This window comes from Larimichthys crocea, chromosome XI, assembly GCF_000972845.2.
Source record: "Larimichthys crocea isolate SSNF chromosome XI, L_crocea_2.0, whole genome shotgun sequence".
Taxonomy (NCBI): domain Eukaryota; kingdom Metazoa; phylum Chordata; class Actinopteri; family Sciaenidae; genus Larimichthys; species Larimichthys crocea.
In genome coordinates this window covers 10,403,488-10,427,835 of record NC_040021.1, presented here as the reverse complement: position 1 = coordinate 10,427,835, position 24,348 = coordinate 10,403,488, and the positions used below count along the sequence as shown (strand labels likewise).

At 41.3% G+C, this 24,348-nt stretch overlaps 1 protein-coding gene across 7 annotated transcripts in view; it reads left to right on the top strand.

The window, feature by feature from the left end:
* Positions 1-24,348, top strand: part of nhsl1b (NHS-like 1b) — a 100,685-nt gene that overhangs the window by 23,230 nt on the left and 53,107 nt on the right. Inside the window, exon 1 of one of the 7 annotated variants that reach the window (XM_027283930.1) lies at positions 3,465-3,596. The exons of 4 other annotated variants lie outside the window; for them this stretch is intronic. In XM_027283930.1, coding sequence (XP_027139731.1) covers positions 3,482-3,596 — 115 coding nt within the window. In that variant the 5' untranslated portion in view covers positions 3,465-3,481. Of the gene's footprint in view, positions 1-3,464; positions 3,597-7,678; positions 7,935-19,046; positions 20,328-24,348 lie in introns of those variants that run through there. 2 more of the 7 variants (XM_027283929.1, XM_027283928.1) reach the window with 2 other exon arrangements.

Genomic DNA, 24,348 nt, shown 5'->3' with positions numbered 1-24,348 from the left:
TGTGGGCGCATGTGTCGAAGAAAATGATTTGTACACACTCACACGTGCTCACAGTGAACCCAGTGGAAGAATCAAACAGCTGAGGGTGAGACAGGGAGCTGAAATAGTAAGACAAATGTGTGAACAGCGTGAATTAGAAAGAGGAGGGAGTGATACGACACAAGGCTGGTGGTAATATTCAAACATTGCAGACTGGGAGCTGTTGGTTTGCTGGGATGACCTGTAAAGAGCAGCAGGACTCTGAATGGTGGACAGAAGAGTGAATATAAACTGATGGAGAGATGAATGGACTGGTCTCACTGCAGGTGCTTGTTTTTATGCAGCTCTCTGATTTATGTATTGGCAGGTAAAGGAATGTATATGCTAACAGGTACAGTGGCTTTACTGCTTTGATCTAAACTATTGTTTTATTGTTCACAGCTTCTTGAGTTATGAAAAACTGGTCCAGCTTGCTGTTCGTCTGTAACTTAGCATTGTAACAGGAGTATTGTTGGATAATCTGAAACCCGGATGTTCAGATTTTAATGATTTTTAAGTGACACAACAACCGGTTGTTTCTTATTCCAGTCTCACGGTCTTAAGTAGGTCAAAGGGTTTCTGAACAGCAGTGGTACCACACGATGATGTTATTATTTATTACAGTAACACACTGTGACTATTTTCTGTCCGTGTTTTAATAATTTAACCTGTATCATTGTATTATTAATTAGGGGTTTCATATTTGGAACACATGACACGCTACACCTTTCAGCCAGTAGAGAAAAGTTGGAACACAAAACTTATGTTGAGCTTGATGTATTTCTGAGTCTAAACAAAGGATTAAAAATGTATTTTATTTAGGCATTAATTCATGAATAACTTGGCAAATAAAAATAATTTTCATGAAGTTAATCTAATTGAAAAGATGTTTTCTTTTAGTCTGAATTAGATGTTGATTGAATACATCCAGCCTTAATCTTATTCAGTTTAATACAACAGTCCTGCAATACATTCAACACAGCTTATATCTTATATATTCTTATATATAGCTGCGTCAGAGGGATTTTGACTCTTTGACTGACTTTGGAGGTTGTATTTTAAGATGAAAGGTTTGTAATAATTCGTCTGTCTGTAACAAAATCAAGATGGTTAGCCTAAAGTCGGATTTATTGCTGATCTGTTGTTTTTTTGATGTTCGATGGTATTTTGTGGTTATAATTCTGATTTAACTATGTAAAATTTACAGAAATAAAAATAAAATGTTCTGCAGTAACATTATATTCGTATTCGACATGCCAGAAGTAATGTGTGAGGATAACTGGACTGCACTCGTCACTGTTCAGTCATCCTTTGTGTAACAGGAGGAAAGATTTTACCGATCTGTGTCATGCAGCAGCTTCTCTCCTCCACACATACACAAATCCCACACCACCCTTCTCCACCCTTCTCCACCCCACTAACCACATATCCAAGGCGTGACTTTGCTTATTAGCAGCGCTGCAGTAGTATTCATTAACACATTTCTCTCTCACACATCACACTCTCCCCACTTCTTTCTATTTCAAACCTCATTTTCTGTTGCTTTGCTCAGTTATTACCTTTTTCCCTTTCTGCCAGTGTGTTACTATTTTGTCATGCTGTCACGATGTTTCATTTTCTGTCTCTGGCTTAACCTTTCTTATATACCACTAATTTTCTGGTCACATCTCTCTTTTTTTTGCTCCTTTTCTCTCTTGTGGAAAAAAAAGTGTAACCTGAATTTAGTACACAAGCTGATGCTGAACAACCAGATTCAAACATGGCATGTTTTATGGATGTAAATATGAACGGCACCTGTACGGCACAATTTGAAAGATGAAATATGACGGCTGGAAATTCACTATGTGATAAACTTTTAGCTACATTTCTGATCAGTCAAATTGAGCTCTCTGGGATGCAGATAAGCAAAGATTCATACCAAGATAGAGAGTGCACTAGTGGTAGATTTCCATCTTCTTCTTCTTCTGTCACTTATTAGACAGTTATTCAGTTAGTAGCTTACTGAAAAATATGCACCAAAAAAAAAAACATGCCTATGACTCATGCCTATGAACATTGTGAAAGCAAGTTATCGACAATTTCACCCCGCTTTGTTACACGATTGAATTTTTATTAGTCCTTTTAAAGAGGCCGGGTCTCTTACGTCAATTTTGAATCGAGAAAACCACATTTTTATTTTCGATTAAACATTAATCGCAAATCTTTTGTCTAACCCTGTCATTTCATGGCGTCCTCCGGCCTGTCTCCTGTTCCTCCTCCTCACATCAGTCTCAATGGCCTTGACTGACTCATATACTCAGGCATCACCATGGTGTTTTGTTCTTAACTTTCATTTCCTTTGCTCCATTCCGTTCTTCAGTGTTTTAGTGAACTTACTTCTCGAAAAGTCAGCTATCACTGCAGATTTTAAAAGACCGCACTGAGGTGTGTAAACATGAGCATGAACACTGGCACGGACACATCTTGTGTTTCGCTGCCAGTAAACCGACAAATGTTTCCTCTTTCTTCACAAGATGTTTTAGTGCCTGTCAGCTGTGTCACTTCTTTATTTCCCAACCTCTTGACAGCTTGTGATAACCATCCATCATACTTTTTTGGAAGCGTCTTATTAAACGGTAGGATAAGCAGACATGTTGTCACAGGTCACACAAACAAAACTGTTTGTGCTTATTATGATCCTGATGACGATGATGATCGTGCTGTTCTCCCAGAGGTTTTTGTTCTTACGCAACATGATACAAACAACACAACTGCTCGTGTCCTGATCAGAGAGCTGTATTACTAATTTGCCACTGTGTTCAGTAAACTAATTCATTAAAATTAACACGGCTGGTTCTGTAACTAATTATAGTGATGGTAACACGTTGAGGGATTAAATTCACACTTTTCATGCTGAAAACAAAATATTTAGCTCGTGACAAAGTCTACAGTGGTTAGCACTGTTGCCTCACAGTAAGTAGGTCCCTGGTTTGAACCCTTGGCTGAGGCCCTTCTGAGTGGACTTTGCATGTTTTCCCCCAGGTACTCAGATTCCTCCCACAGTCCAAAGCATTTCTACAGTTTCTTGTTTAAGCTGACACACCTTGATACTGATCTGCAATAAGCTATTATCAAGGATGGGAATGTTGCTATTTTTAACATTTAAAGTCGGTTTCTCTCAGAAAAATGAACATTTTTCCAGATGTCTGTTTGATTTGAGTAGAAGGAGAGGAGGCTGGAGACATCACATTGCTGTAACTATTGTCCCTGGCAGTGGTGGAACTAAGTGCCTGTTGAAGTATAGAAGAATAGACAGTCACTGACTGTCTTCCACTTCAGGCTGAAACCACCTACCATCTACGTATACTAGCACTGAACAAGATTTTAGCTGTTGGTTTTGAGAGCAATAGTCTTCCAGTTTTTAATGACATCTTGTCGCTTTCAAGTTTGAATGCACTTATTTTAAATTAAAGTTATCTGCCAAATGAAATTAATGTCCTGTAATGTTGCTCTGCTCTTCTCTCCACATGGTTTTGCTCTGGGACCTCCACCTGACTTCTTTCTGACCCCTTTATGTCCTTGTCTGCACAATTCAATAGGTAAGTGCTTTTATTTGACACACTGAACTATTTTTCATCTGATTCACGATACAGCAGTTTTCTCTCAAGGTCCAGATGTTATTGTAATACTCACTTCACTTTCTATTTTCTTTCTTTCTTCTCTCTCTCTCTTTCCACTGTATACAATTTACAACCTAAACTCCCTGTAGGCTGTCATAGTCATAGATTTGCTGACTGACTGATGTACCTTTTTAGGAATGTGGTTTATATGAGGACAACTGTGTTGTGCGTTATGACATGAATACATGAATACGTGTGTACGAATGTGTGTTACTCAGGTAGTGGAAACAGCCCGAGGGTTGTCCTCGCCATGTGAGAAAGTGAAATAGTGCCTGTGTGAGATCATTAACCTCAGTGTTTTGTCAATGCTATACCATGCAGAGCCCACAGGCGCCGTTCTGTTTTCCTATGTGTCTTTGTATAACTCTCGCACACACACACACACACACATGAATCCACAGTCATACACACTCACTCACAGAGATTCCAGCTCCTGCAGCCATAAAGTGTTTTCTCACTGTAGTGCACTGACCTGCTCTCACACCCCCCCGTGACCCGTATCACCTCTCCTCACACTGATCCTCGTTCTCTCTAGCCAACAGCTTGTAGCTACAGCGACTTGTCCAACTAGTCTAACCACTTAGACCCAAAGATTTACAAAACATTTTTATTATTCCAACGGTAGAAAAAATGTTTTTGTAAGGAAGTGGAACCTCCACTTCTGGGTCTTTTTTTTAAGGGTTCAGAAGGTGTACAGAAGGTCGGAGATAATAAACACAATTTGTTATGAAAGTCTTTTTAGTCAGTCTGTTTTTATTTTATAAAATAGCACAGGGACGATGCACAGCGATCAAAATGATTGTAAATGTACGACTGTTAGCCAGAAGGCTAATCTTCATGGGTTGTCCCTTGGCCAGATGTTGAATTAGTCTTTGACGCATTAATGATTAAATGGATGGGGGTTACCCGGAAATGATAAAATCAGATACTGCATCACAGTGAACAGTGAACATCTAGCAGTGAGGTCGCAGATTGCAACCAACTGAATACCCCTCACCTCACCCTTCCATTCTAAGCATTTCCCCTGTAGATATAAAAGGCTCGGTCTAAGGTAAAGAAAACAACAACAAAAAATGTACGCAGGTGATTTTACACTTATTGATATGTAATTATGAATTTTATATTCCATTTCTGTCATATTCTGCAAATAGATCCTCCTAAATCTTACACACTGGACCTTTAAGACTGAACACGTTTTAAATAAATGAACATAAAATGAGTATATGAAGTTGATTAATAAGCAGTGATTTTGATTGATGATTGGAAAACAGTTAGGATAGTTTTTAGTTTATTTGTTTTATCTGTAAAGAAGCCACCTGGCGAGAATTTGTTCTCTTTATTTTTCCAATGAAAAAAGCAGCTTCTCCTCTATAGATTTATATCTGTTGTATATCTCCGGGTGCAGACGTTAATGTGTGTATTCAGGTGTAGGTATATGTTAAGGACTGTAGAGGCTCTCCTGGGTTTTTTCCCTCTGAAATGAGGTTAAGTGTGTGTGTGTGTGTGTGTTCATGTGCGTTTACTGTAGTGCTGTAGGCTACACCGAGACTCCTCTGCGTCTCTACAGGTTATTAAGTCTCCTATTCTCAACTCATTATACAAGCCTTTGGGCAAGAATTAGATGAACTCTGTTCTCTCCCTTTTCTTCCCTTTCTTGTAGAAGTGTTTGGCTCTTATTGTAGATTTTGTCACCACAAAAAAGAAGCCAATAAATCAAGAAGCCCCTCAGCGTTTATAGAAATAAATATTTATGATTAAATGAGCTGGAATCAAAGTTAAAATTGTTATTTATGAAGATGTGAACCCTTGGAAACTGAACTAATCTGCATCATTAGGACTATGTTAGTTTGGCTTGATCATATTTTGATTGATAGTAGCAATATTAACAACCACACAACTGTCAACAGTATGTGATTTAAAATATTGCTGAATCTTTCCTTGGAAGCACGTACCATCACGTTTGTCAAGCGGTGCCCAGCCCACATCAAACCGCTGAGGAAAGCATTGATGTGAAACATAAATACACAAATCTCTCAATCTCCCCGTCTGCTCAAGATGAGTATCTAATTGATCAAACAAGCTTTTCAGGATGTTTCATTTGTCTTTAAACCTGTTCTGTGACTGACTGAGATTAAGTTTTATCAAAGGGTCGCCGACAAAGCAATTAATCCATCCAATTATCTGACACTGAAGCAGATCCAGCTGTGAGGCAACGGTCTTTCATGATGTGGGGAAATCCGCAGCTATGGCCTGGTGCTTTTAATGATGAGCGACGTCGTCTAGACAAGTGGGAGGTGGAGAGGTTGCCCCTAGAAACACAGCAACTGAAAGCGTGTCACCCACTAATAACTATATTTACACTTTTGGCTGAACAGAGGCTGCAGCCTTCACTTGGCCATGTGAGTCAGTGTTAGAGTATCTTCTGCTGACTTTATAACTGGACTTTTGTTAAAGGTCTCAAACATCAGATGTCTCACTCCACTAATGCAGGAATCTTATTCAACAGTTTGCCAAAGAATGTAGATAAAGCTCTCTTCTTCTTATCCATTTCTTGCCTTAACTTTTTTTTTATCAGCAGCTTTCAGGGATTTTAATTTGTCTGCTGTTATTTCCACATGTTGGCAATAGTCACATTCATCTTTCTGCGCTTCCTACATTGGACCTGTCGGTTTATCTTCTCTCCAAGTTGTTTTTGGCAGTCACCAGTGTGTCACATGCAGCCAGGACTTAATACTGAAGGGGTTTCCCTGGCTTTCAGAGAGCCTGAACCAACCGTAACCTTAAGGTGGAGGATTTTTCATGCGATTAGATGAGTGAAATCTCAACACCACCCTCACTCCTAAAGGTTTTCTATATATAACATCATTAAAACATAAAATGAACATGAGAAATGACTCAGAATCTTGCATAAGGGACCTTTAAAGCATTCAGATTGCAGTTCATAGCTGTTATATCTCAGTTCTCCAGCATATCGGTAACTGCTTTATGTATTGTTTTAATTTGTTTGTACTTTGTATAAAGTCTTCTGTGGCTTTTCTGGAGTTTGATAGATGTGGTATTTACCTGGCAGGGAGGCTCTAACAAGAGGTTAAATTATGGGTGGTGTATATCAGGGCTTTAAAGTCATGATTTAATAGTGTGTCCGGCATCTAGAAAGGGAATAAATGCATGAACAATAGTAATTATATTCATCAACCCGTGTCAAACAAATGTCAGCATAACCTGCAGTTGTTCAAATATTATAACAACCTGAGGTAGAATAGTGTGGAGCACTGTTGTAAGTTGTAGTCCAGTTATGATGTTTTCTTCCCAAGTACCGAAGAAACTTAAGCCTGTTTGAACACAGTTAGAGGCCTTGAAGGAGGAGAACTAGTGGAACATGAGATACAATGAAAAATACACAATACCTGTCTTGGGTGCATTTCATGTTTTCATTTTTCTTTGCTAGAAAAACAATATTCATCTTTGACTAGTAACTGAATACATGTGCGCTGTTGAGGTGTGCAGTTTGAGCGCCGGGGCGTAAGTTCACAGATCAGTGTAGATTCATCTCGTAGTCCTTTGTTGGTGGTCACTTGATTAGATTTAAAGCGTGCACAGGCGGACACACACTAGTATGAGTGCATGCATGACAGGGGAAGTATGTGCAAACACATGTACAGAGATGACAGCGTGTAAAATGCACACCCAGACACACGGACGCCTGCATACAGACATAGACTCACACCTGTGAGAAGCATCAGACACGTGCTTAAAGACAAACAGGCATGAAGACCGGATATACACAAACACACACAGCGGGAAAGTCCCCACGTACTGTGTCGGTGCGCCGTGGGTGGGTGGCCACGACCGCTGGCCTTTGGCTTTGAGTCGGAGGTGGGCCGAGAGTTTGTGTTTCACCCCCTCGTCGCAGAGACACAAAGACAGGCTGTGTTTGAGGAAAGGGCGATTAGACGAGGAGGAGAGAGGTCCAGAAAAAATGGGAGGGGAGGTGGGGGGACAGTGAGAAATGTTGAAACAGTCATTTCTGGGATGCGTCAATGAGATTTGAGATCCACAAACAAAGAGAAGCGAGTTGAGGAGGGAAGATTAGCCAGGGACGGAGATAGATGAGACAAAGGGATGTGGAGAGATGGAGAAAGACAGATGGGGGAGAAGGAAAGAGGGAGAGAAATGAAGGGTGGCCAGATGGAACTCTGCTCTCAAACTTTGACAGCTCGTGGGAGGAATCTCTTCGGGGAACTCTATTTCTGATTGGTGCGTCTGCATTTGGATACGCGTGTGTTTTGACAGTCTCGTCGTGTTATATTGTTAATCATAGCATAGCAAATATGGACTCCCTTCTTGTTTATATTACTCCGTGTGGGTGTGCTCCACTCAGACGCTCTATTTTGAGGTGATCTATTGTGTGTGTGTGTGTGTGTGTGTGTGCTGGTCCACCATTACACCCATGGTTTGCCTGTAATGTGCCTTAAAACCCCGGTGTGTGTGTGTGTGTATGTGTGTGTAACGGCTGGAAGTCGGTGCTGCCAGCTGGTCTGGCTAGTAACTGCTGATCTGGATCCTGCTCCTAAAATCCCTCACTAGCTGGTGGACTTGCTTGGGGAGCTGTTCTTGGATCAGGAGTAAGGAAAGTAAACCAGTGAGGTGGAAAAGAGGTTGCAGACAAGAATCTGTGTTGGTAAATTAAAGCTGGTCTCAGTCCAGATTTTTTTAAAGGAGGCTTGTGCTGGGTTGATGCAGCGCTATGATGAGCCAAGATGAGCTCAGACTAACGAACAATTTTGAGTGTGTGTGTGTGTGTGTGTGTGTGTGTGTCAGACAGCTCACAGCTGTAGAGGGCAGAAAGCCAGACCTAAAGTCGGCCCCTATTGTCACGGTAACGGTCGGCCTGCCGTCTGCTCAATCAGCATAATTTACTCCGTCTCTCACTCACGCTGTCTTTTTGTCTTTTTATTATGTGTCTCAATCACTTTCTCTCTCTCTCTCTGTCTTTTTTGTCCCTGTTCTTTATTCTATTCAACTCCCATCTCACTTTTACACTTAATCACTGTCTAATTTTATGTCCTCTTTTATCCCTCCTCCTCTCTAAACCAGCATTAATACCAGCGCTGAGTGTTTCTGGATACTGTATATAGGGTGTTTCTGCTGTAGGCATGATGGGCCACACACACTCACAATGTACCGCTGCTACTGATATTTCACACATCCTGTTTTTTGTGAGTTTTCCTCTCACTGGTGTTGCTCGTTAAACGGTTTTATATATGTAAACACATGGCGTATAATTCTCACACCTCGTAGTAAGCTGTAAAATTGCACATGCTGGAAAAAAAAACACCTTAACTGTCACGTTTTTTCTTTGTTTGTTTATCTTTTTCTCACTCAGTTTGTCACACACACTCGCACACACAAAGAAAAACAGGAGTAGTAGACAGTGGCACCTGTAGTACGCAGGCCCCAGTGGGGTTTGGTTGGCGTGTTGCCAGATTGGACTCCTGGTGGGCTGCCAGATTGGCTGTCAGCACATGAGCTGAACTTTGTCTTCGCTTCTGTCTGACCGTTCAGACCCTCCCCCATCTCTCCCCTGGGAGTCCAGATTAATTTCTGTAAGAAAAAAACCCCGCAGTAAAACCTTGGCCTCTAGTGGTTGATCTGTTGTTTTTTTCTGTTGTTGTTTTTAAAAAAAAATGGTGGTTACACATTGTTATAGTTTAAAAAATGTGGGGAGGCCCAAGGAAGGAAAACACTCTTGTTGTAAAGCCCTGGGACGAATGGATTTTTGGAATGTTACCGTAACAAAGTGGCTGCAAATCCCCGACTAGTGTAAGCAGTGATATGAGTGTAATTTTCTTGAGTGGGGTCTCTTCATGTTTTAAAAAAAATAAATGCAATAATATCTGGATGTAGGAGCCGGCACAGGGGTGTGTGGTTGTGGTTGCACCTTTTTTTTTTACCTGTGCACTTGAGTTTGCACAAAAAGGGTGACAGGTATTTTCTTTTGACCCTCTCGCTGTTTATTATCACGTTTCACTGTGTCTCATCATTTTTCATCATTCTACTTGGACGTGGACTTCCTATGGATTCTTACACGTCACAGTAGGAGCCAACTCAGCCTCTTAGCCGCCTTTTTAATTCAAAGTTGACAGTACAATCTCCTTTTATTTATGGCGAGTCTCATATTAACTACTGAGGAATGAGTCTCTTTTCTACAACAGTGTCCTAGCATGAAACAATTAAATACATGTGGTAAAATGCACGCTCAATATGAAATAAAAGCAGCTCCTATGCACGCATGCACACACCTTAAGGTATGTACTCATACTGGCTTGAGAGACTAGTAGCAACCTGTAACGTATCGGACATTAAACATTGGTGAGGCAACAGAAGAGCTATTGAGAGAGTTTCTTCAGCAGTGAGTCTGCTGGGATATCACGGTGGGAGGTCGCTGTTGAACAGACACACATGTTTTGTCAACACGGAGCTTGCTTTGTGCACATGAATGTGACACAACATCCAGTTCACAGACATGAACGACAGCAGACAACAGTCATATGCGCAGGAAAGATGTATACACGCATGCGCATACTCAAACTACAGTGAAGCTCAAAGACTTTCTGTGTGTATGTGCGTGTAAATATACAATTTACTGTACAAGTATGTTTTCATGTATGAGCATGTGAGGTATAACTGTACATTCTTCCATCCTGACCGGCGCTTCCCTGAAAACAGCTGCTTGTCAAACTGCCGTCACCGCTCAGGTTTGTAAGGAAAAACACACTGCACATGCACGCACACACACACACACTGTTCACAAGCGAGCACACACCTGTGATATTTACGAACAGGTTCAGCCACATGTCAGAATTACACAAGCCCAGTTTAAACACTGTTGCAATGACAAACACGCTCCCCTACAGTTCAGAAAAATGTGCTTAGCAGGGAACTCCTTTCTGTCGAATCACACATCATCATGTGTCTTCTTTACTGTACAGAGTTCTGAAGAAGCTGAGTAGAAGAAAGTAAAGGTCGCATTGAAGCGGATACATAAACTCTAAATACAAGTCTTCTCACTTCTCACTTGCAAATCTTCACACGTCACCCGCAGTTTTATTCTTCTGTACATTTAAAATTCGCCATCTGTACATGATTTCATGAATACCATAGTCTGCGTGAAAACTTCAATGCATATGCAAAGCACATCTGGTCTCAGGTCTGTTGGAAAAGCTCCTCCACTCAGGCATGACTGATCAGGAATGCACAGAGCCGACCGCACCCTTTCTCCCCTTCAACCACTGGACGCAGGCCTGTTGGGTGTGTGTGTGTATGTGTGTGTGTGAGAATGCCCTGCTCAGATTACCAGAGTTCATTTGTCTTGTAAGCTATAGTGCCACTCCTTTCTCAAACTTTTATTCTTTAAAAGCTACGGTATCACTTCATCACTCTTTTCTCTCTCTCTCTCTCGGTCACGCAGGCTAACAGAGACAAAGCCCCTCACCTCATAAATCTACAGCGTGAACGCAGGGAGTCTTATGAATGCTACACATATGATTACACACACGCTCGTGCTGGACTCGGATGTTTTAACAGATGTGGCTCAAACGCACACCCAGTTTGTGCTGTGCTTTGTCTTAACGATGGTGCGTTTTGTCCAAGTGTGTGTGTGCAGGAAATAAATCCAGCATTCTTCGGTTTGGTGCACGAATGTTGAAATTTGCGCCCCAAACAAATGTGACCGACTCACAGCCGTGCTTAAGCTCGGCGTCAGCTGCTGCTTTGTGGTCAGGCGGTGAGAGTTCAGGGGTCAATACCTGCTTCACTTTTTCTCTTTGTCTCCACGGGTAAAGCGCACTCACACATGACTCTTATATACACACACGTACACTCACACACTTTCTTAATTGCATGCACTCAGGAGGGCTGTGTGAGAATGGTACTGGTTCCAGCTAAGCCAGCAGCTTTTAACAGAGAATAATAGAATTAAGTAACACACACACACACACACACACACACACACACATAGTGCTTTCTGCTGGAATAATAGATGTTGGGATAATGGAGCACGTGGCCGGAGGAATGAGGGGATTTGTCTTCAAACCAGAGTGAATAGATGAGAGTTGACTCCAGGGGTTTGGACCAGCTTTGCTGCTGTCTAACAACTCCACACAGGACCCTCTATATGTGTGTGTGTGTGTGTGTGTGTGTTTGTGTGTGTGTGTGTGTGTCCTCGAATGGGCTGCACCACAGAGGCCAAATATAGGCCTTGAGTGTTTGAAATAGCGGTGTTATCCCTGACTAAAGATTGCTATCTTTGCAGACACACACACACACACATATGTATTCGACTATACTACTCCCTTCAGGCAGTGAGGTAGCATTGTTTATTGACTTGTAGTCTGATAGTCGTGTTAGGTGTGTACATACAAACACACAGATGCACACTTTTCTGGCTCATTTGACCTTTCAATGGTCCGGAAGACCCAAAAGCCACACTTACAGCAGAAGAAGACTCGTCAGAGAAGTTTCAGTCCAATGGTGTCCCCGTGTGGTCGGAAATAGTGATTACACTTCAACAAGGCAAGGTTTAAAGGAATGGACAATTAATGTTTAATGCTAGTATTGAAGATCAGTTTCTAATTGTTAAAATGTGAAACAGTAGTTGCATCGCAAGTGTTGAATGTTGCATGTAAACTCGTTTAAAAGTTAAAGATGGCCTCCCAATCCCCGATGCAAAACAGAAAAAAAAAACAGTCTGTTAAAATTTTCATGGCCTAATAAATTCCAATCTTGACCAAAACTGTTTAATCAATTTCTTTTACTAACACAGCTTCACAGCTTAATTAAAGACTGTTTCTGTTTTTCTCTCACCACACACATCTTAAAAGTGAATTTGAACTAAATAGTAGCCTCTACTTGTACGTCTGTACAGTCTTTTTTAGCCCTTTGTGCAGAATGCCAGTACCCTCGCTGGCTGCGCTTGTTCCTGCACAGATCTGCTCTAACCAGCATGTGTGCAGGGGAAGAGAGTTTAGCCTGGGTGCACGCAGTGAATAGTTTAAAATGTCATTGTTTCACCTCACGACATCAAACTTTACTTTTTATTTTTTATCCAAGAAAAGAGCCGAAAAAAGTAGTACAACAGTTTCAAAGTACAAACACATTTAGGTCTGCATTCATTGTTTGTCTGTTGACGGTCTTCTCAGTTAAGTTAGAAGACACTGAGAGGGCTGTGTGACGATCGGACTGAAACGCAACAAAATATTCAGTTAATTATGATGCATCACAAAGAAAAGGAGCGAGGAGAAGAAGAATAACTGTAACCGTTATTGACATACAAAAGAGCTATAATCTAAATATATAGTATAAAAAAATCAATACTATATCATCTTGTTGCAATAGTTCTTTCTGTTTAACATCCACAATAACTCAGGTTAAATAGACTTCAAAGCTTCAGTAACACTATCCACCGCCAGCAGAGGGCTGTTGCCAGGCTACCAGCGCTGCCATGCCCTGTTCCACCCTGCAACGCCCCCCGGAGGTCTAAAGTTGCTAGGCAGCTAACCTGATAGAGACATTTTATACTGTGACTCACCTTTTCCTCATCCTCCTTATCTATTATCATGTGTATTAGTCACTTTCGTTCTCTGTCACGACTTATATAAGAGCGTACCTTCTTCTTTCTTGTGTACTGTGTGTCTGTGTGTGTTTGTGCGCTTGTTCATTGTAGTGAGACACACAACAATAATGATGAAGGTCAACCTTTCTACCTCCCATCATTCATGGTGGCAGTTTAAGTGCATCATACCACCATATGAGGTTAGTCTATGGACTCTAGTGACCTTAGGGGCTCAGGCTAACTGAGTGAATTGTACTACACACACACACACACATTGACACCACATGCATATGGATACTTGTGGTAAATTTTCCCCTTTCAGGCCACACACACTATACATTAATGTTATCCCACACACAAATCATGTGGTTTTTCTGACATACCACATAAACCCACTTTGAAATAAGAAAGCAGAGTCTCTTGTGTATTACTGTCAGCGTGGATGACACATCACCTCTTCAAAGCCTCATGGGAATTCGAGGAGGTTGCCTACACACTTGCCACACGCACTCAAGTTTCACAGGTTACACAATTTGATTTTTTTTTTTTGTTTTTTTTAATTCTTAGTTCAGCACTGATGCTCTTTATCAATCCCGCTAATGTATGATTGCTGCACGTCTGACAGTGAAGGTCACCTGTAGGACAACTTCAAAGTTTAGGGTTAGGGTTTCAGACGTTCTTTGAAAGTAGTTTTTAATGAAGAGTTGCAAAAGTGACGAGAATACATTGAATATATGTCTGTATAAGGGAAAAGCACAACAAAGAGGACTAAGATAAACAACATGCTGCCAGTGGAGGTAAAGGCTAAGCTCCCAGGTTCAAAGAGAGGTCAGGGTTCAGAGTTCATAGCATTACAGGTCGAACAGTAGTCAGGAGGTGACAGCCGATAACACTGTGTTTAGTGTTGTGTAAAGATAAGAATAGGATACTGTCCACACACTCAGGAAGACAGTCTGAGGATGTGATACTACATCTAATCAATGTCTTTATAAGTCTTTTCATCAGGGCACTCATTCTTGTCTCTGTTTGTCCTCCCAGTCCTTGATCTTCTTTCCATTTCCTGCAGTGGGCCTTGCCTCCACATGCAAAAAACAAACAAACTAAGCGACTCAATGAGAATGGAGTGTGGTTTCACAGACTTGTCTCCCACTCAAAGGTGGGGTATGCTCACATCTGATTAGAGAGCGTTAACCGTATTTTTCTCATATAAATGTCAAGATGTAAATCAGTTCCCACTATGTCAGCATCGGCCTTTCAAGGCACAGGGTGATTTAATATAGTAGCTGGAGTGTTGATTCTCAAACCATGAATTGCAGATTTTTCTAAATTTGGTAAGAATGTGCCACTTTACCTCTTTAATCTCACTGTTAAGACATTACATACCGACATTACATCGTGGCTTGATGACAGGCTGAGGCCACCCTGCGCATACCCCTGCACTCCTAGCAGAGAGATGGAGATTAATTCGTCTCGCTCAGAGTGTTTCAAAGTTAGTCGTGTCATTTTCTGAACTCATCTGACACGTTTCAGTCGCTTCAAAATTGCTGCTTGACTGCTCCCACGAGTCGGCGTGGCTTCAGCACATTCAGCAGACACACTCAGTCCTGGAGCTGAGATAGCTGATACTGCTCATTTTTACCTGATTTTGACACCTAATTTCATAAACTTCAATATTTTTAATCATTCAAATTTGGCTGGGTGGTTAATAACACTTTCTTCTTTGGTCTGACAAACTCAGAACACATTTATTCTTACTTTACACAGACTTTAAAGGATTAATAGAGAATATAGGTCATTACAAAGATTAAATTCAGAAGTGTGTGAGTGTCTCGGTGAATCTGACCAAATAAAATAAATAAATAAAACACAACTGACACTCTGAGTTGCTTGTATAATCTACAAAAATGCATCTGTACATCTGACAACTGTGTGTTCAAGTAAGGAGAAGAGGCCCTCCGTACTCCTTACCCTTCAACAAGATTCCAACACCTCCTGTAGGCACTTAATATAGAACATACTTCTAGGAGGGGAAGCGCCCTAATTTAAACCATAACTACATCCATGCATCCTCAACTCTGACCCTTAAACTATATTTTAATCTAAGACTAAACAGAATTTATTTTACAATGATCTGAATCTGATTTTAGTGAAGCCAAATTGGGCAAACCAGTCACGTTCCCCAAAAAGACAAGCTGTCCCAAATCAACTGGTTTGGCTTGAAATTTGTCCCTAAATGTGGCCTTTTCTGACAAAAACACACACAAGTACACATAAACACCAACTCCCATATAACTGTCACCGTAAATGTGGGGTGCTGTCTGGTAATAAAAGCCTTCCTCTGCGGTGTAGCTGAACCCCTGTGTTTAACTCGCTCTTTGAATGTGTTACTGCTGAGACACACACACTCTGTGAAACTGTATTTACTGGGATTTGGAATTTGGCAGACACGCTCGCCAAGGGCTTTTGTCTGTTTTTAGGAGCGGAGGAGTAAAAAAAAAAAAAAACACAATTGCGGAGCGGCGGATGCAATAAATGGCACTTTTGTGTGTGCGTGTGCTCTCGTGTGGTGCATCCAGGTAGACTCGTTTATGTGCAACAGTGTCAGTGTGTATCGATGTCAGGCTTTTGATGTCTGATTGGGTTACTTGGCAACCAGGTCTCTCTCATGTCACCATCTCGTGTGTGTCACCGTGGACAGCATGTTGAGTGAGTGTGTGTGTGTGTGTGTGAGTGTGTGTGTGCGTGTGTGTGTATGCACTGAGGTGAAATTTATACTCTTCACCTTTGTGATGTTTATTCAGCAGGATATATCATTTGGTTGGCTTAGCTGCGTTCTCCTTCATTTTGAGTAAAATTACAGGATTTAGCTTTTTCACAGTCAGATGTTTTATCTTTATAATCAGCGGATTCAAAGGGCCGCCTCATTCACTGCATCCACGTCGTCATCTGTAGTTGTAGTTTTTTTTGTTTCTTTTTACTCGCTTTCTGAGAAATATCACACTGTCATGACCATCCGCTCTTTAACTTTGTATTCTGTGTCTTTTTGATGCAGGGGTGTGTGAATCCAGTTTATCTTCTAAAGCCCTTTAATATGATCTGATTTCATGTAATTTAGTTTTAATTATGCTGGTAGCTTAGGTTTAGCCCATCACTGTCTGCCCTTATGTTTACTCTGCCTCCTGTCTCCTTTTCTTATGTGTGAGAGGAATGTCCCAAACTGGCTATGTGACCTGTATAGCCTGTTTAAACAGCAGCTTGTTTAGAGTCTTTATCATTTCAATGCTAATCACGGGCCACATGCGTCCTATGACATAATACAATGATGATGTTTTGCTGTCACATACTCACCTCGTTGATACTTAGTTGAACCTGCAGAGCCTGGTGCTGAAATGAAGCCGTTACAGGTTAAATTACTATAAACTCAAATTGTCTCCTAATGTAGGAATTTTGTATTTAATAAAAGCATTAGGGGATATCTTTACATTACATCAATAGTGATGAAGTCAGCCCCATAATTTGACCCATGATCAGCGGAGAAACGCACAAGATATACATTTTCCATCAATAGCTCATACATACGACTATGTATTCTATAACTGAAGAAAACAGATCAAACTTATACAAACTCAAATTCAGGGTTTCTTAACCAATACAAATTAAATCTTACATGCTCAAAAAGGAGTAGGAGGAAGTATACACTTATCTCTTACCTCTACTTTGTAAGGTAAAAAAGAAATCATGATTGTTTCTTTAAATATTTGATCAAGGTGTTTGGGAATAGGCTACATAATTAGGCAACAGATCAAAACTAAGCTGACAGTTGTAATCTGTCAAAGGCTAATCTTGACGAGAAACAGCCGAACAGAAGCTGTTAAGCGTCCGGTTGAGCATATTGATTATTGTCACTGCTGCCTGTCTGCGTGCAGCTTTAAGGGAATGAAAACGAGGAGATTTATGAATGAAGCGAGGTGGGGGTTGAACCAGGATGCTGACCTCTTATGATGACCTCTGACTTTTCAATTCCCTTTTGGGAGTTATGGTACTAAAAGAGCTTTTCCTGAAAAGATAAAAATCAATAGACTAAACTGGTCCTCACTCCACGTCTGTTTTTGCCTTGTATTTATTGCAGATTGTCTTCCATGTTGGCTTTAATTCAAACAAAAATAATAATTTCCCCATGAGAGCCAGTTAACATCTCACCCTGTGCTGCTTCAATCACTTATTTTCATTTCATACTTTACACAGTCTCCATTAGAGAGTAATGCAGGTTAATCATTAAAGGACTGTGGCCTTTATTGTGTCATCATGTGGACAAAAAGAATATAAATGTGTGTGTGTGTGTGTGTGTGTGTGTGTGTGTGTGTGTGTTTCCATATTTGCTCATGTTTGTAAGTTAAGCTGCAACATCGGTAGCAGGCCGTTGTCCCTTTGTGTAAACAGCAAGTGCTGAGTTAGTAGATTTCCTCTCTAAAGGGAAAAAGAAAATGAGTTCAGGGACCCGTCAGAGCGATGGGGGGGGGGGTTAAAGTCTAGGTTTACACATCCACAAATCTGGCATCAGCTTTCAGCTCTCTAATGGATCCACCGAAGTAGTAAGGAGTTAATAACAAGCTACTTTCTTTAGTTTTCTATCTTGAGTGGGAACAACAAAGTGAAAGGAATTGATAAGAGTCACGAGGTGACTGTGAAATGTGTGCTGCACTCACATAAAAACACACTTGCACACAGCACTGGGTTTATTGTCACACCTTGGTGGTCACACACTCCCTTTGCGGTTACACTTGGGTGGGAAAACTCCACCTTCCGAACACATTTGTAGCTCCCCATAAAGACTTTGTTTTTGTCCCTGAGGGGCCTCTGTGTGCTATTTTAACCTACCTCAACTATATGTTGGGCGGCTAAATATATGTTGTGTATTATATTTTACAGAAAAAGTATACACAGGTTGTATATTTGTCTTGAAACTTTTTGAAAACAAGAACCACTTCAATGCGTTCTCTTACGTGTATATCTGTGTCGGGTGGGGATGTTAAGCTATGTTGTCTTCAGGTACTTATAATTAGTTGTTTAACCAGTTGCTTCCAGCACCTCAGGCAAATCTGTGCTACAGTAACACCACGAGAGTGCCCTTAACCAATCTTTACATGCAGTTTTGTGCCTTAAACAGTCCAAAATAGTTGTGGTTTTCTTGTTTCTCCTTAGAGAAATCGCTGCAGATGTACAGTATGTTCTTTTATAGTCTGTAGCTGTTCTGTTCAACTTAAAATGTATTTCAGATTGAATTATGACTTGAAATTAATACTGTCAGTAGCTGAAGGGGGCTGTATTAAATGCTGCCTCTTTCTCTCAGAAAAGGAAGCACCTGAGGAACTAGAGACAACGAAGGATAACAAGGAAAGTAAACAGAAGGGGGTAGGAAAAAAAAAGGGTGTGAGGGAGGGAAGAAAAGGAGTGAAGTAGGAAGGGAGGAGTGGTTGCCATGCCGGCAAACGAACGGAGGGGAGGGACAAAGATCAGCGATCACTGAAAAAAGAGGGAGGGAAGGAAGGAAGGACGGACTGACTCGTATTTCAGCTACTAGGGTTGGGTGAAATTCTAACCATATACTCACAACACGCATAGTCAGTCACACACTCTCGGGGACCAGAGTTCAGGGAATCCTCATCAGCACATAATTCTTATCGGCCCGCCCGCCCACCCGTCACGCTGCAGGTGTGGACTTCCCTTCCTGTTTCTTACTTGTGCGGATCAGCTGATTGGAGATACAGATCCAGGCAGCTGTCGACACCTCAACTTTTTTTCACCACATCAACATACTTGGCATGCTTCTTCCTCGTCCGCCAGTGGCAAAGATACACCGGGGAATGTGATCAAAACAGCACGAAGGGGAAAAGGAAGAAGGTGTTGTCAAGACTTTGGATGAAATTCTCTGGAAACCCTGAGAGATGGTGTCATCTTTGCCTCCAGGCATCTACACACACACAAGAGAGGATCCAAATTTGGAGCTTGTGGCGGGAGGATTTTATACGCGAATGTATTTGTGCCAGGGTGTGAGTATGCATGTAACTTCATCAGGCTGGGAATAGTCCCACGGACTCTGAAACCTCTTAACCTCCTGGTCTGGACTGGCAGGAGATGGTGTGTGTCAGCTGGTGTGTATGTGTGTGCTAACAACTGGAGATAACGGCTCTGAAGGGCGCACATGGTTGTAAATAACAACCGTTGAGTTGCTGTGATTGAAAAGGATCTTAATGTAATTTGGAAACATCTCTCCTCCCTGTCATGCACCACCAAGGAGGATTACAGCCAACAGTGAGTGTGCACATACAAGTGGAGTGTGTGCCGCAAAGGGGGTGGTGATTTTCCACATTGCTGGATTTCTTAATTACCCCTTTGGGTTCTGGGTAGCACGCCTGGAATCATTAAACACAAAAGAAAAGAAGAAAAGGAAAAAGAGATGATTTAAGTTTGACTTTTGGCTCGTGACACAGAGATTAATTGAAGGAGAAAGAGGTTGGAAGTTGAGACTGTGCAGGTCGGAGTCATGATGTGGAACTGTGCGAAGAAAGTGAAGGAAAACTGGGCTACGGCTGAACTTCCACCTGGATCTAATTTAATTCCAAACGTTGAATCTGAATAGTTTAAAGCATTTTAGCATGTGTGGAGGTCTGGATTTTGTATTTCAAATGTTAGGATCTGGATTTAGAGGATCTGAGGATTAAACCTTGGCTTTAAAAGACGTTTTCATCATAAACTCTCACAATCTTGGACTTTCTTTCCCTAAATGAGGATGAGAGGGGGCAGGAGGTCCTCTTCCTTTCGAAAGGAGAAACCTGCGGGCCTGTCCCGGGCTCTCAGCTGGCTCAATGTGTCCACCCTCTCCCGCCAGAGCAGGCGCATCTTCCACAGCCAGAATGAGCTCCACGCCGTCCACCACCGTCAAACTCACTCGTACTCGCACACGCACCTTCATGCCGCAGACAAAGATGAGCGGGATGATGATGACAACTGGGTGTACCAACCTCAACACAAAATAGGTGAGAGAAGAAAGGAAAAGGACGAGGATGAAAATGAAGAGACGGATCTTTGTCTCTGTGTATTGATCCTGTTTGTTGTGTGTCTTTCTATCGATGCACGCCGTCCAAACCACGGTTTGCCTTGGCCCTCATCACAACTTGTCACAATGCTCCGAGTTCATTTGAATGGATTTTTGTTCTCGCTCTCAACCAGGAAGCCAGTGAATGACTTGTTTACATGCACAAGCAAAGCAAGAAGTGGGTCACTGTCTTTTTATGGCCTCTTGTTCTCCGTCTCCACCTCCCTGGCACTTCCTGGTTGCTAAAGGGAACGAGCGGGATGTGTCCGCGATCAGCGGGGCTGTTAGGAGGTCAAAGGGCACTTTGTGTGCGTGATAGGTAAACAATGATGATGTGTCTGGCCGGAAGCAGGTGATGTCACGGGGCACGGTGATGTCACAGGCTGGTGGCGATGTGAGCGCAGGGTTTGGTGCCAGGGAGAGGGTTTGTGTGTGTGTGCGTGTGTGTAGCTTGCATATCGCATCACCCAGACGAAGTAATGATACCGTAGAATAATGTTTTCTTCAGTGACATTTCTAATTGGACATCATTTGACTGAGGTAAGAAAGCCATTTATACTTCTCGCACTACCTCAGGGGTATTGTGTTTCCTGATTGGGCTCATCACTTATTGATCAGTTCATTAGCTGTGTGTGTCTTTGGCCAGCGGTGTCAATAAGACTTTGGGGACAATGGTTGTAACTGTAGCCTAACCTTTGGCTGCAAGTGGAAAAAGACACTGACGCTCAAGACTTTCTTCATTAACTCTGACCCGTACTGCTGTCGTCTGTTTCAGTTTGGACTCAGACATCAGTAAGCACAATGAAGGCATCCATAATTATAAATGAATAATAATCAATATTACCTGTTAAAATTATGTTTAATATTCAGATATATGCAGGATGGTGTCGGCTTTTAAATTAAATCTTATATTGAACCTTGACACAACGTGACAAAACAGTGCAATGTTCGCTATATTCATGGTACATGCACGTCCATGTCCATATGCACAGTTCTGTAGCAGTCTGCACATGACTATTTAGACATGATACATAGCCAGCACATGTATATTAGCCCACAAACCCGCTTTGTTTATTCCAGTTTGAATCTGACTTGTGTTCATTTGGGCAGAACCGAACACAGTAATCGTGTTTACTTACCAAAACAGCCACAAGGAGACCCTTTAGAGGAAGCGGTCTGTTTGTGGGGGGAACGTGATCCGTGTTGGGATGAGGATAGCCAGAAAATGAATCCATGTCTGACCTGGATTTGATGCTGAATATTTGGGCAGACAAGACTTTTTTTCCTGTGTTTACTTTCTCACTCCTGTCCCAGACACGTTTAACCAACGAGCAAACATTCTCATGAAGGTTTTAGTGAGATAATTCGGTTCCCTTGGGCTTGAGTCTGATTGAAAGAAACTGAACCAAGCGAGAAGACATAGAGCGACCAACTCATTTACTGATTCTGACCAGAGCATACATAACTTATGCATAAGTTATCTTGTTTTTAGCAAGCATAAGAATGATCTGACTCAGCTGAACTCTGCAGCATACATAATGATAGCCTCCCTGTGAGCGCAAAGCTACTGGAGTAAGACCACGTTCATAACAGGCGAATCTGCACCAAGAGAAGTGAAGCAGTTCAAACTCAGTCTCGATTCTGCATGTTTATTCACAACATATTTAATAAATAAATAATTGTTTTCATGCATCTGTTTGCCCAAACTAAAGCAGTTCTTAAAGACTCACAGGAATGTGGAGCTCGTTGCTGTCATTTATTGCATGTCTCACTCCTTTCTAGTCACTCTGTCACCTCTGAACCTGCCCCCTTCTTAAAACGGCTCAGGGTTGCACATCGCCAGCATGGTTTGAAGTCCTCACATTTTTTTCTCAAAGTCAGAGAGTAGGCGCTGCGGTCACCATTTTGGAATGTCGTCATTACTTGTTAATGCAGTTGTTGTTAAATGGTTAAAGTAGTTGTTAAAGTTGTTAAAGTACAAGCCTCAAAAAAATTTTGTATGCATACATATTGTATCTATTTGTTGACGATAATTATTAACTCTACTCTATTAGTTGAGACAGAATTGATTCATTCTTATCATTCATCAACATTACAGGAAAACTTGAAAAACTGTGTCATACATGTTGTTAAGGTGTAAATCAAACCTTTAATATTAAATGTATCTGTATGCTCCGGGTGATTTCCACATGAAGTAAACAGTGATGGTCCCCTATAAACTATAACTGTGCATGTGCAAAAATGGTCCTTGTCGGCCCTTGAGACAAATCTTTACGTGAATGTACAATACCAGAAGTTTGATCATCTTTAACCTTATTTTGAATCCATCGTGTCCATGTCCACTCCCTCGTGTAGTCCTCAGAAAGCTCTTCTTACTTTTTGTCTTTGACACATCTCATTTTAAGCCTTCACTGTTAATTTAACAGTCTAATAGGTTTCGAGTCTCCCGATTGATTATTTAATGAGTAGAGTCAGGAAGCAGCTCCAAATTGGTCATTTTCAATCTATGATAATTGAGCTTTTACTTGTTGAAGCTAAAAGGGAGGAAGGGGGAGTGTTTATTGATTTTGTTATATTAACTTGGAGATGGAGAGAAGACACTGGAGGATGGAGAAATGAGTTAAAACAGCAACAAGACTTTTGTTTTTCATCCTCTCCAGCTCAATTTTTTCTGTCACACGCCCTCTTTTTTTTCTTTTCTTTCTCTGTCGTACACACAGTCTATTTCTTCTTATAGCTAATTCTAGGCCCGAGACAGTGTCAGAGACAGGTCAATATAAAATTATTCCATCCACACACACATATACTCACACATACTGTACATATGCACACTGTACACCACACAGAGGAAACGTCTCATAAGAATACCTCTCTAGTTTGAACCTGAAGTATTTATAACATCTGGATCTTGCTTCCACACGCTTGCCAGGACCCATTACAAGAAACATGGGCAGCCGCGCACTGTGCCTGTGTGTAAATATAGCCCTAAAATGAGTGCCTGTGGCTCCAAAACCTGCAATTTTGACGCAACCTCCAGCTTGACTGGCTGGGTGTTTGCCCAGGTTGCCAAGGTAACGGGTGTGCGAGTGAGCGCTTCCTAGTGTGGTTGAGTTTGACCTTGCTATTGGGGTAACTCTTAACCAATCATGTGTGAGAGAGCCGTCTGTTACACAAGCTGCTATTGGATGTCCTGGTGAAGACCTGACGAACTTTAATTGACTTGAGGTGGATCAACAATACTGACTGAGAATTTATAAACGGAACAACACAAAACTAAATGTTTTGGCTGGTCTTTTTAAATATTTGGCTTCATTTGTAGAGTAAGAAAATGTTTATTTAGTCTTAAAAGAATCAAACTATACTCAATATCATTTTTCATATCTTAGTGACTGTACTGCAGGTTAACAGTGCTCAGACTCACTGTGTATAATATGCACTATAAGCTAAGTTTCATAGTAAATTAGTAAGTAAGTTAGTATACAAAAAGTCCAGTCCACACTAACAGAAGTGTGTATAATGAACTGCACTTAAACTGCATTTTTGGGGATGCCAGTTCAAATTAAAAAAATATAAAGTTTTACAAGCATTTAATAAGTTTTAAGCATTTCAGCAGAGAGCAGCATGGGTAGAAAGGACGAGAGGGGTGTGACACGGAACAAAGGTCCCTGGTCAGAATATATGGTATGCATCCTAACCACCAGACCAGCAGGATGCCTCAAAGATTTAATCCTTTTTTTGTCTTTACTGTTTTATGAGACGTTCCTGAAACTCTTCCAACCACCATCCAGAATATGTTTTACTTTTTCCTGCTGTGAGCAGCTCCTCAGTTTTCTTTGTGCAGAGAGTTGTGGAACAACGGCGTGCCCAAAAATCAAGTGGATTTAGTATTCATGTTGACATCTCACATAGTCAAAACCTGCTTAGATTTAGTGTGTATTGTAAAATAATGTGAGACACATTTC